This window comes from Cavia porcellus, unplaced genomic scaffold, assembly GCF_034190915.1.
Source record: "Cavia porcellus strain 051 isolate PalLab524CR breed Dunkin Hartley unplaced genomic scaffold, mCavPor4.1 scaffold_14, whole genome shotgun sequence".
In the NCBI taxonomy this organism is placed as follows: Eukaryota; Metazoa; Chordata; class Mammalia; order Rodentia; family Caviidae; genus Cavia; species Cavia porcellus.
In genome coordinates, this window is record NW_026947497.1 from 70,952,751 (window position 1) to 70,964,954 (window position 12,204).

The following is a 12,204-nucleotide window of genomic DNA, read 5'->3' on the forward strand; positions in this document are numbered from 1 at the left end:
TTCACACACAGATTCCTCATGTTAACTAAGTATGAAAGTACGAAGCAAAATGAGAATTGGCTCCACATGGATGATGATTGTTGTATCCCTTCATTATCAATAATATTATCCTATTTTATATTTGGTTTGCTAGAACTAAGTCTAGCAGAGTAAGTACACAAACTTTAAAGAAAGAAAGGATGGTAAACATGCAGAAAGATGCATACTCTCTTCAGATATGCAAAAAACTGAACACTGCACATATATCTTATAATTCTTAGCCTATAGTTTTGTCCTTTAAAATTCCTAGTTATTTTGATCAAGCACTTAATTTTGTATTTAAGTGCTACTTTGAATAAAAATCTAGGATTTCTGAAATAAATAAGTGATGGAGCATGCCCATATTTCAGGAAACTGGGGGTGGATGCCAAAGGGTTGCCAGACAGAACAACATCGTTAGAGCAAAATACCCCGTCCCTAGTGACCAGTACATCTGAAGTTTCAAACCGTGACCCCTGAGAGATTTGGGGCCGTGGGAGTGAAAACAGCAGGAACCATTCCTGCTCCTCTTTCTTCTTTTCTTTCTTTCTTTCTTTCTTTCTTTTTCTTGTGACATCTTAGATGTCCCAACTTTCTTCTTGGGATGATGACACTGTGCCAGTAAAAGTAATGATGCTTCATATTTACACAACTTCCACTTTTCCTACTTTGCCTTCTTTGTAATTTACAATTATCTTTGATATCACCAGGGGAATACTAAGGGAAGCAGACTAAGATGCAATCAGGTGATTCCCTGAGTTTGATTAGTGACAGAGCCCTTTCTCCTTAGGAAACTTTCTGTTTAATAATGCAAAAAAAATCATATTCATCTTGCTGTAAATATATAATCTGTATTTCTTTTCCCAAACTAAAATAAAAATTTGTTTTATAAAATGATTAATATTAAGCTCTTCTTCTCAATAGTAGTTATTCATTATTCACACTTTAATAAAATACCAATAAGTATTAGTGGCATTCCTGTATATAATGTCAATGTGGACCACAAGAAAAAGTTAGAATTTTTCATTATGCCCTTCTTTACTAAGCCAACGTTCCCTAGAAATAATGCAGTGAGACCTCTGTTTCCAAACACATATTCCAAAGTTCACTGTCTTATTCCCAGGTTTGTTCATTTGTTCACTCACCCTAAGTTTACCGAGGGTCTGACTATGCCAGGTACTGTGCTAGCTCTGTAAAGATCAAATCATGTATAAGAACTAATCTCTGGGCATAAGAAAATTAGTAGAGTGAGGGAGACATAAATATAAATCCCAAAGGCCAATACAAAGGAGAGTAGTATCATTAAGAGAAATAAACAGTTGGACAGAGAAATAGAGGTAGCAAAAGGGATGGGAAGAGACTGCTCTAGAAGAATAAAGGCCAAGTGTGAAATTAGTTTGGAGTCTAGTATCTGTTTGACTAGATGTGTGGTATTTGAAGGGATGGAGAGACAGGTGAGGTAGAAAAGCAAGGCTGGTGGTTTAGGCTCTTCTAAAACTGAACCAGGAAAGATGGACCACCGGGATGCTGGTACAGGATAACAGCAGTAACCCTCTCTGTTCCTCCTGCTTTTGTTCAGTTCCTATGATGGGCACCCACATGCCAATGGCTGGAGACATGAATGGACTCAGCCCCACCCAGACCCTCCCTCCCCCACTCTCCATGCCATCCACCTCCCACTGCACCCCCCCACCTCCGTACCCCACAGATTGCAGCATTGTCAGGTGAGTCTAGAGCCTGTGCTCCTGGGGCCTGTCCTCAGCATCTCTGGGTGGTGGAGGGTGGACCCCGTCAAAGCTGACACCACAGCTGGAAGGAAAGAAAGCTGCCCAATGGTTGAAGTTCACTCACGGTTCTCTCCGATCTATGCAGTGGTTGGCATAGCTTAATCAAAGAGGACTACTGTAATCAACACGGGGCACTGTGACTATATGTTTTTATATCCATGCAGGTTTTACGCCTGTTTTCCCCATCTTCATTTCCTTCCTCCTCCTCCTTCACATTTTTTAGACTGTCCATTGTGGCCCTCAGATTGGTGCTCAGGGCTGGGTTTCCCGGAAGAGCAATAAACTTGCTATCTCGCTCCCTTTCCTGCTCTCTAGGCCTCGTAGCTCTCAGTCCCCATGGGACCACTATTTTGGAGTTGGATGTCCACAGAACATTTAAATGTTAACACAAATGAGATAATTTCAAGAAGCAGTGAAAACTTTCAGGAGTAGCACCCTACCATATTTTTAATCCAACAAACCGTTCTCAAGAAACCCCCTAAAGCAAAACAATATAAACAGGGATGCTCATTTTGCAGAGAAGGGTCCAGACACAAAAGAACTGGGACTCTGACCTTTCACCCCCTACAATAGCTCCTAAGACTTTTACACACAACCCAAGAATTTCATTGTCGAAATGTGTGATCTGCTAGAATACCTTGAGTCTATTTGATTTTTCCATGAACCTAAAAGCCAAGTTACCTAATCATCTTTAACCCTCAATTCCAAGTTCCACGTGTATTTAATCTGCTTCTAGTCTCTTACGTAGGGCATCCAAGGGCAAAATGTTGGATTTTCCTTTATCTCGCCAATGCTGTTGGGGTGAACTTTCTGTTTCTTCCTTCCTCTTCCCTCCTCCCTCTGCAGTTTCTTAGCGAGGTTGGGCTGTTCATCATGTCTGGACTATTTCACGACCCAGGGGCTGACCACCATCTATCAGATTGAGCATTACTCCATGGATGTAAGTAATTGTTAGACTTTTCTCTTGAGTTTTATTTTTCATTTTCTCTCCTTCATGACATATGCTTTGTAGTTCAAACCCCCAAAGCTTTAAAATTTGTTTTCATAATGCCCCTAATCTTCAGTTCTGATGGAACCCATAAGCACAATAGGGCTTCACACAGTATAAATATTAGAAGCTCAACCATCAGCCCCCTTTATTGTGTCTGATCAGTGGACACATATTTATTGCAGCCATACTGTAGGTACAGTAGGTAAGAAGAGATATAATCCCCAGCATCAAGAAAGGTATATATAATCTCAAGCCAAGTGTGATGGCACCCTTCTTTAGTTCCAGCACATGGGAGATTGAGGCAGGAGAATCACTTTAGCTCCAGGGTTTGAGATCAGCCTGAGCAATAAAGTGAGGCACCATAACAGTAACAACAACAACAAAATCAAATTAAATCAAATAAATTAAAAATAATGAAAAATCTCCAGGGATTCAGAGAGTTGTTTGGATGTTCTCACTCATCTGCCTATGTCCCAAATGAGGATAGAAGAAAGAACTTACTACTCTCACAACTCATTTCCATAATGAGACATTAATGGTACATTAGCTTTTAGTCTATAACCTAATTGACATTCCTGCATCTTATTAAATACAACTTTATTAGGGGGCATCCAGATTTTCCTTTCAGTTAAATGATTTTTCAATTATTTCCAGTTCTATCAGAATAAGGCCCAGCCATCCCTGAGCAGTGGAAATGATCCTGGCCATGGGTTAAGGTTCCATCCATGTTTTTCAGAAATAATCAAAATTTGAAGTTATCACTGCCTCTTTGGGCCTTAGCTGATCAACCTGGATTCAAAATCTCTCCTAGTAGCTGTAATTTAACACAAATCAAACAAAAAAGCTGAATGGAAGGATTCTCCCTCTTGCTTGCTTCCCCATTACTTGAACTACTGCTCATAAGGGAGCTAATGTTCTGGTTTCCAGCAACATACATTTTCCTCCCAGCCTGTCTTTGATACTGCTGTCTTTGGGGTTCACTTTCTTCTCTTCTAGCTTCTGGGGAGCATTTTGAGCTGCTGGGGAAAGGTAGTTTCTGCCTCTGCTGCTGCTTCTGTATCCCCTCCTTGAGCACCGATGCTAGAGAAGCCCCTGAGTGTAAGGATGCCCCAGTCTTGTGATGGAAAATACACACTCTGCTTCCCTTCCCTCCATCCCTCACCAGCCCATGAGGCAATCCTGGGTGCTGCTGCAGCTACAGTACATTATACACAAAAACTACAGAGAAAGTTTTAAGGGTCCCAACAAGATTCAGATAACTTTCCAATCACTTGCATCTTCTGGAGACACCAAAGCTGCCCCAGATTTGAGCATTTCCTGTGGTAGTCCTGCCCAAAAGTACAAGGAACCTGTATCTTCCCGTATTTTTAAAGTCATATTTACTAGTTGCTTGCTTGCCCCTGTTGGACAGCATGTCAGGAGAAGCCTGCAGCGTTGAGGACCTGTAAATGTTTTCCATAAATCAATACTTTTTTTGTCTTAGTTGATGAAGGATAGTTTACAAAGAGCTTTGGGCTTGGGCCAGGGATATAGCTCAGCAAGTACAAGGCTCTGAGTTTGATACCTGGTACAAACAAAAAGAGAGAGAGAGAGAGCCTTGGGTTTAATGAGAGTCTTCAAAGGATAAAGAGTAGAAGAAGCATAAAGAGCATGCTAACTTATCTGTGTGTGTATCACCTTTATTACAGTAGTCTTTCTGCTGTGGTAGGCAGGGATGATACCTCTAATGGCCTGAAAATCCACAGCAAGGGGACTACTGTGCAACACTACAAGTTTCTGAATTGGAAAATGTTGGAAAGTCACACAGTTTTCTCATCTTTGGTCGGCTTTTTCTTGCTCATTTCTGGAAGAGGGTACCTGTTTCTCCCCTTGTTTATCAGCACTAGTCTAAATAACTTGGCATCTCTTTCTCGAAGAAAAATGAGTTTCAATGGATGGGGTGTGTGTCTTCATTAGTAGCCTTTGTAAGACGAACACTCGAGATAATATTGAAATAACAATAATAAATGGCTTGTATGTGTTATAGTTAATGCTAAAAAACACAGTCATCTTTAACAACTGCATTTCTATTTGGCTCCATAATATATGCTGACGTAAAAGGGCAACTGTAACCAATTTTAGCAGAAGCAATTGGGGCCAGACTCCTCGAGTTCTGTGGCAGAAGAAGGACCCTGCTGAGGTCCACTAACTGCAGACAATGTGCTTCCTACCCACCCCGTCTGTCACAAAACATGTGAACCATCCCTGAAATAAACTAGTGCAGACAAATAAAAGTGATGCGACCATATCCTATTAGGCCTATTTGAAATGTTGAACTGTTTTCTATCTCCATCTGTAAAACATGGACACAATTGTTCTGAATTTTGATGCTTTTTTTGTGTAGACATCAAGACATCTGTTGGCTCACAGGCCAAAGTTAGGTTCCTGGCTCCACAATTTTTTCCCCTCTTTGTCTAACTCTGTTTTCTTTCTTTGTTTTTCTTCTTTCTGTTTTATCTTTCTTTCACCTTTTTTTTTAGACAATGGAGTTTTATTATGCAGTTCAAGCTGGCCTTGAACTCATGGCAATTCTCCTGCCTCAGCCTCCTGAGTGCTACAGTTACAAGCAGCTTGATCGTATACCTCCAGTCTTATACATCTTTCTCATGTTTAATTTTTTTTTAGCTATAAACCAGGCATAACAATCTCCACCATTAATCTAAGGATTAAATGAGATCATGCATATAAAACAAATTGTTCAATGCCTGGCATATAGAAAGCACTCAATCTCTATTAGTGAGAGATTCTTTCACTTCCCAATCCCAGAGTTACTGACATCCTATTAATCCACTTCTTCTGCTGACCAGAGCCAGGCAAATATAAGAGTCAGAAGGTACTTAATGTTTTTGTTTGACATTTTTTCCCTCTCGGTGTAAGTACTGTTTCTACTTTGTCAATGAACAAACAAAACCCAGGAGAACAATAAGTAAATAATTATGCACAAGCCAGAGCTGACCCTCAGACTGGCGCCTTTGTGCTTGTGGCCCACAGCTTTGAAGAGCGTCATTTTATTTTCCAGGGGAGGGGTCAATTAATTCAGGGCCACTAACCGGAACACTGAAACGTGATCAGATGGCGTGCAATAAATCCCAGTTTGCCTCTGTGTGCTAAGCCTGCCGATTCTCTCTCCTGTGGCACAGGATTTGGCAAGTCTAAAGATTCCTGAGCAGTTCCGGCACGCCATCTGGAAGGGCATCCTGGACCACCGGCAGCTCCACGACTTCTCGTCACCCCCCCACCTCCTGCGGACCCCAAGCGGGGCCTCCACGGTCAGCGTGGGCTCCAGCGAGACCCGCGGCGAGCGCGTCATCGATGCTGTACGCTTCACCCTGCGCCAGACCATCTCCTTCCCTCCGCGCGACGAGTGGAACGACTTCAACTTTGACATGGACGCTCGCCGCAACAAGCAGCAGCGCATCAAAGAGGAAGGGGAGTGAATCCCTCCGTGTGCGGGCTCCCCGGGGTTTAACCTGCCTGTCCAGCCCCTTTGCAGGCCTGCATACTTAATTTCAAAGCATTTCTCCCTAGCTCTTCCCCTTCCCTTTCTCAGTCCAGCATCTTAAGGGAAGGAGAAGTAAGGGGCGACTACTTACCTACCATCTGACCTGGCATCTGATTCTGATTCCGGCTTTAAGCCTTCAAAGCTATTGCTTGCAGACTAAGTTGTCACGGTAGATAGAAGTGAGCAAACAAAGCAGTGGGTGTATCCTTCAGCTACAGGATCTCTCATTGACTGTTCTAAAGCATTTTCAACTTTATAGTCTAAGACTATATATATTATAAATATATAAATATACAGTATGTATTTGGGGGCCGGGGCATTGAGTACTGTTTAAAATGTAATTTAAAAGAATGGAAATTGCATTGCACTTATCGACTTTAAAAAAAATTAACTTCTCTTGAGTAGCGTAACTGTACCCCTTTTCTCAGGGGTACCTTGGGTCATGATGTAGGTATTTAGAGCTTTATGATCTGCTTAATGGGGGACCGCGGTATATATGATCTTTCAACTCTTTGGATGCTATATACATACCACATTGTGACTTTTGATAAAATCATTTGCATTTACCATTTCTAATTATGTGGTGAGACTGTATATTTGTTCATAATTCTCTGTATTGGCAGATGTTGTTAGTAGCATTCTTTTTATTAAGACGATTTGCTTTGTGTTTGTCACAAGAAATGGTTCATACTCATTTTGTCAAATGCTAACCAGCACATTTTCTTTTGCCTTTGATTGTGAATGAGGAATGTGGGTCATGGTTAAGATCTTGGATAGATCCATGGCACCCAGTTCTAATGTGACACATTGAGGCATATCAGTAACCCCTTTGAAATTAATATTAGACACCTTGGTAGTTATTGGGAAAGCATTTGCTGCCATTACAGAGTCCTTAAAATTAAATTTAGCCAGTAGATTGCTTAACTCAAATCTGATTCAGTACTCTTGTTAGAATTCAAGTTGATTCAGTTGGGGTAAGTGTCACTCAACTAATGCTTATCTGTCAAGAAAGACCAGGAAATATCCGCATGACTCCAAAATACTAAGTGTCTACTACATATTAAGATAACTAAGAAAACTGTGAACTGAAATTCCTGAAAGTTATTATGAAGCACAGACAATATGTGGTAACTGTTTCATTTAAAGTCCCTCATAAAACTTTAGAAGCCTGTTTACTTTTCTGTCTTTGAGCTCAAAAATACCATGGTGGTCTGGAAACTATAAAATTATGAGATGAAATTTCTAAGGGCATTATTTGCAAATCATTATCCTTTTTGATCAGTAAGAGTTCCTGTTCATCAGAAAGTAACATTGAGTCCCAAATTCCTATATGATTCCTTCCAAGCTACATGTAGACTTCTCGATGTTTCCATTATTCTTCATGAAAGGTATTATTTAGACCCCATCTATAGAGAACTGTATCATAACCTTCAGCAAATATAAAAATTACGGTATCTTAGTGGGTGTTTTGTAAACATGCTTTGTAACAAATATATACTTTTTCAAAATACAAAGCAAAGATTTTGATATATGCTGTTATCTAAAATTTTCCCCTGAGTGGATAATAAGATCTGTCATTGCACAGAAACTTCCATTTTAATAAAAAGAAAAGCCTCGTGTGGCTGTCAAATTTAGGAAGCTCATCACAAAATGTATATATATTTTTCCTGTGAAGTTATATACTTTTTTTCTTCTTGGGATGGTAGGTTTTCCAGAACCATAGATGAAAACTTTTTTTTTGGTATTGATTTTCTCTTTTCATGGAAGCACCACTTAAGAAGAATATGATGTCAGCTAAGACACATAGCCATGATTGTCAGATGAGGGGAGGAGACGCTTGTTTTTTATTGTGTTTGTATGTGTGTACGTGTGTGTGATAAAGGAAGTGAGTCCTCGATTTCAACGTTTTCTTGTGCTTCAATGATTGCAAGCACTATTAATTTCTGGAACAAGCATGCAGCTTTTGACAATTCACTAGAAAAAATTTGAAAGCTGTGTCGTGGTCATGATTAAGAGACAAATAGCTTTGTCTGTCATCCTGAGCGTTAGAATAAACCTAGGACTTCTGAACAATTTCAGCACTATTGAAGTGGCACTAGGGACTCAAAAATTCCTGTCCAGGATCTCAAGAATTTGGCCTTAGCCATAGGAGGCCACATATGCAGTGGCAACTTCTACTCCTCGAATGTAAGAGCAGCCAAGACAAGGATGGAAACACACTGAGGGTTAACAGCTAGAAGTGAGCTCCAAGGAGCTACCTGAAGACAAATATGAGTGATGTTAGAGGAGATTATGGACAGAAACACAAAACAGAGTTATCTTTATTGAATCTACTTACTTTTTGTTTTGTTTATTCTCCCTTGAAATATAGTACTTAGAAATGTTGACTAATAAAGAGATGTGGGTTTTTTATTATTTTTTATAATTGTACAAAAATTAAGCAAATGACAGAAGTTTTATATGCTTATTCATGTTTTCAAAAGTTTCTTATAGATGTGATGCTTTTTATAAAGCTTTGGTTGCTTGTCTTTTGTTATTTTTATGTTATGGGCTTTTAGAGAGCCAGAGGCAAATCTATAAGCCATTTATTTGCCAAGATATGCAATAAAATTTTTAAAATTAATAAAAATGCATTGAGGAATTATGTTGATGTCTCTGTCTCTTGTATCTGTTTTCTGTTCTTTCAATTTTTGGCCTCCTTTATATCATCAAAGAAGAGAAGCAGACTCTTGAAATAAGTATGCCTGAGTTTCAAATGTTTATGCTTTTCATTGTAGCACAAGTAATCTTTTATTTTTCTCATTTTAGTCAACCTATGAAATAGTAAAGACCAGGAGCTTATGCTCATTTGATACATGAGACATTCCCAGGTTTAATACTGTCATTATGATAGAAAAGAAGAAGAGGAATAAGAAAAAGAAGGAAGAAGAGGAGGGAGGAGAGGGTATTGAGGGGGAGGAAGAAGGGGAGGAGGAAGAAGAAGAGAAAGAAAAGTCTGCTGTAGAACAGATACTGAACTGCAGAAATCCCTCCAGCATAAGCACTGTCTCCTCATGCTCAGCAGTGACTTCCTGTGTTCTGTGGGATGTGCTGCATGTTACCCTGTTGGTATGTGGGGACACTCTGCTGGTGGAGGGGTCTGACTGGGCCATGTTCCCATTAAAACTCAGGGTTAAACAGTACCTTTCAGTTATGTGCATAGATGCAGTCAGCAAACTACCAGCCGTATAAAAATAATCTAGTGATTCTCTTAAAGAAAAACATTTGTTCTATGAACTCATATCAGATGGCAGGAAAGAACAATGTACCTTACAGTGACAGAAAAAGGTTGGACAAATATACATATATATTTCTATATGACTATATTGTACGTTTATTTATATAAATATGTATTATGAATTTGCATATTTATATAAACAGATAAGTATATATATTTACACATACATGCACATAGTGCAATACACACACACACACACACACACACACACACACACACACACATAGTGGTGCCTACATTATGAACTTGATACTTTCAGTTCTTCTGGTCACAAACCAACTTGGATGAGAACCGAATCTAATTTAATGTTTATGTCCCATGCTGTCCTTATGGAGCAATTAGATTCAGTTCTTATACTGGTTGGTTTATGACCAGAATTGTGGAGAGAATATATGTCTTTAGTTTTATCACCATGGCTGATTTAATATCCTGAATGCGTGCTAAACATTTCGTTCATGGTCATTTTGACTTTGGGGAAGAGCCTAAGTCACATGGTGCCAGATCCGGCAATAAGGTGGGTAAGGATGCACGATAATATTTTATCAAGCCTGCCTTTTTACTGAATGGCACTAGGCAGCATCATTCAGTGTATTTCTAATCATACTTTATAAAGATATCCACAGAAGAGGAATTCCAGAACTGCTTAGGGAAGTGGCAAGAATCCTGGGATAAGTATATTCAAAGGGAGGAGGTGAGCTTTGAGTGGAATTAATGACAACATGTCCTTTACTGCAATAAAAATTTTCATTTAAATTTTTTCATTTAAAATGTTACATATATGTAAATATACATATTTAAAGAATATATATATATATATATATATATATTCCATGGATGTTTCATATATAACTACATATACTATATGTGTCCTTATCTTAGTTATTTTCTCATTTTTGAGACGAAATATCCAACACCCAAAGTTAAAGCAAGAAAGCTTGATTACCTCCCAGTCTGTAGAGGCTTCAGTCTATAACTGGTTTGCTCCAAGGCAGAGTGGCATCTGGCAGAGGGGCAATAGCTCATGGCATTGGAAAACAGCAAAAGCAACAAGGAAAGACAAAACCCTCTCTGATTTTTTGTGGTTTTATCAAAATTCTAGGTTGAGAATGCTGGAGGACTAGCTTTTTGAAACTGAAATAAAAGAAGCAGAGAAATAAGGCACAGGAAGTAATTTCAACCAAGAAAAGTTGAAGTAAGAAACCAAAGAAAATAGAGAATACCAGGATCACTTTAACTCATCAGCACTTTTGCTATAATAATGGAAAATCATTGTTTTATCTGTAAGATAAATTATGATGATTTTAAATTACAGTTGTATACTCATCAACTCTTGGTATTACCTTTTATACATTGATGAAGTTCTGCCCTTTCATTTTTAGCTAAGTTCTCATCAGTTGTATCCAATATTACCAAGGATTTGAAATAAGCCTCTTTCCCTTGAAAGTTAAACAAAGCCCTTGAAAGTACTCACAATACCTAGGATATAGAATTCTGGAATTATAAAGAGCAAAAAGAGAAACAACACAGAGATCGACTCATTGTTATAATCCAGGCTATAAAATGAATTTTGCTGTGTCATGCCATAGGGCCTCCTGCCAAATGCATTTTGAAAATGTTCAGAAAGTTTGTTCCTAAGAATTCTAGAATTATAGTTGCATTCAGGTAGGCATGCATTTGATATAATAGAATCAATGCTGACATCTGTAAATATTCAAGGGAGAGGTCAGGAAAGAATTTTCCAGGAGAGTCTAACTTTTATAACTCTCAGCCATGCTGAAGAAGCCCTGGGAATTATTTGCCTTATACTCCTTGGTGTGCAAATGGGTTCTCACACTATTAAGAACTGTATGTGCATGCTTACACACACACGTGTGTGTGTGTATGTGTTAGATTTTTTGCTACTTTTGGAATAAGAGGCATCTAAATGTCATTTTTCCCTTCCTTTTTTTTCACACTGTACTTAAGGTGTTGCCACCCTAAATAACTTACTTGTAAAAGGCACAGCTCAGCAAAATCATGCTGAAGGTGTGCATGAATAACTCCATTTACCCATTGCCCTTTTCCTCACTTTGACGGACATTCACATTGTCGTGTTTTATTTCCTGCTCACACTTGATGCTCTCAGCTTTGTGGTTCCTTGCATACTGGAAGGGTCACAAGGCTTATTTGCAGTTTTCCAAGACTTTCACACCATTCCTTGGAGATGGTAACCAGAGGGCTTCACACTCCGTCCTATGGCTGGCTGGTGTTTAGTCAGCACTTAGCAATCAATGGGAGTTCTGTCTCTTTAAATATTGCCCTTCTTCTTCTCTGGTATAATATTCTAGTCATGAGAACATAATTTGGCTGACTTCCCCTCCATCTTTCATCTCCTGAACCTCATTACTTCTTGTCTTGCCCATAATACCACAGTCTTTGCTCATCATCACAGCCTCAGTAACACTTTGACCTCCTTTGGTGAGGGTGACAGGAGTGGTGAGTGCCTGCCTCTCTCCCATGATTGCATGCATTCTTTCCTTTCCTGAGGAGAAGAGCTTTCCTGTCACTTTACCTGGCTGAATGACTATTGGCATGGAAACCACACTCCAAT

At 39.2% G+C, this 12,204-nt stretch overlaps 1 protein-coding gene across 3 annotated transcripts in view; it reads left to right on the forward strand.

Moving 5' to 3' along the window:
* Window positions 1–8,981, forward strand: part of Tp63 (tumor protein p63) — a 208,315-nt gene extending 199,334 nt beyond the window's left edge. For all 3 annotated transcript variants that reach the window (XM_003477086.4, XM_023560332.2, XM_013140762.3), the window contains 3 exons: window positions 1,598–1,742; window positions 2,652–2,745; window positions 5,976–8,981. In XM_003477086.4, coding sequence (XP_003477134.1) covers window positions 1,598–1,742; window positions 2,652–2,745; window positions 5,976–6,272 — 536 coding nt within the window. In that variant the 3' untranslated portion in view covers window positions 6,273–8,981. The remainder of the gene's footprint in view (window positions 1–1,597; window positions 1,743–2,651; window positions 2,746–5,975) is intronic.
* The last annotated feature ends 3,223 nt before the right edge of the window (window positions 8,982–12,204 follow it).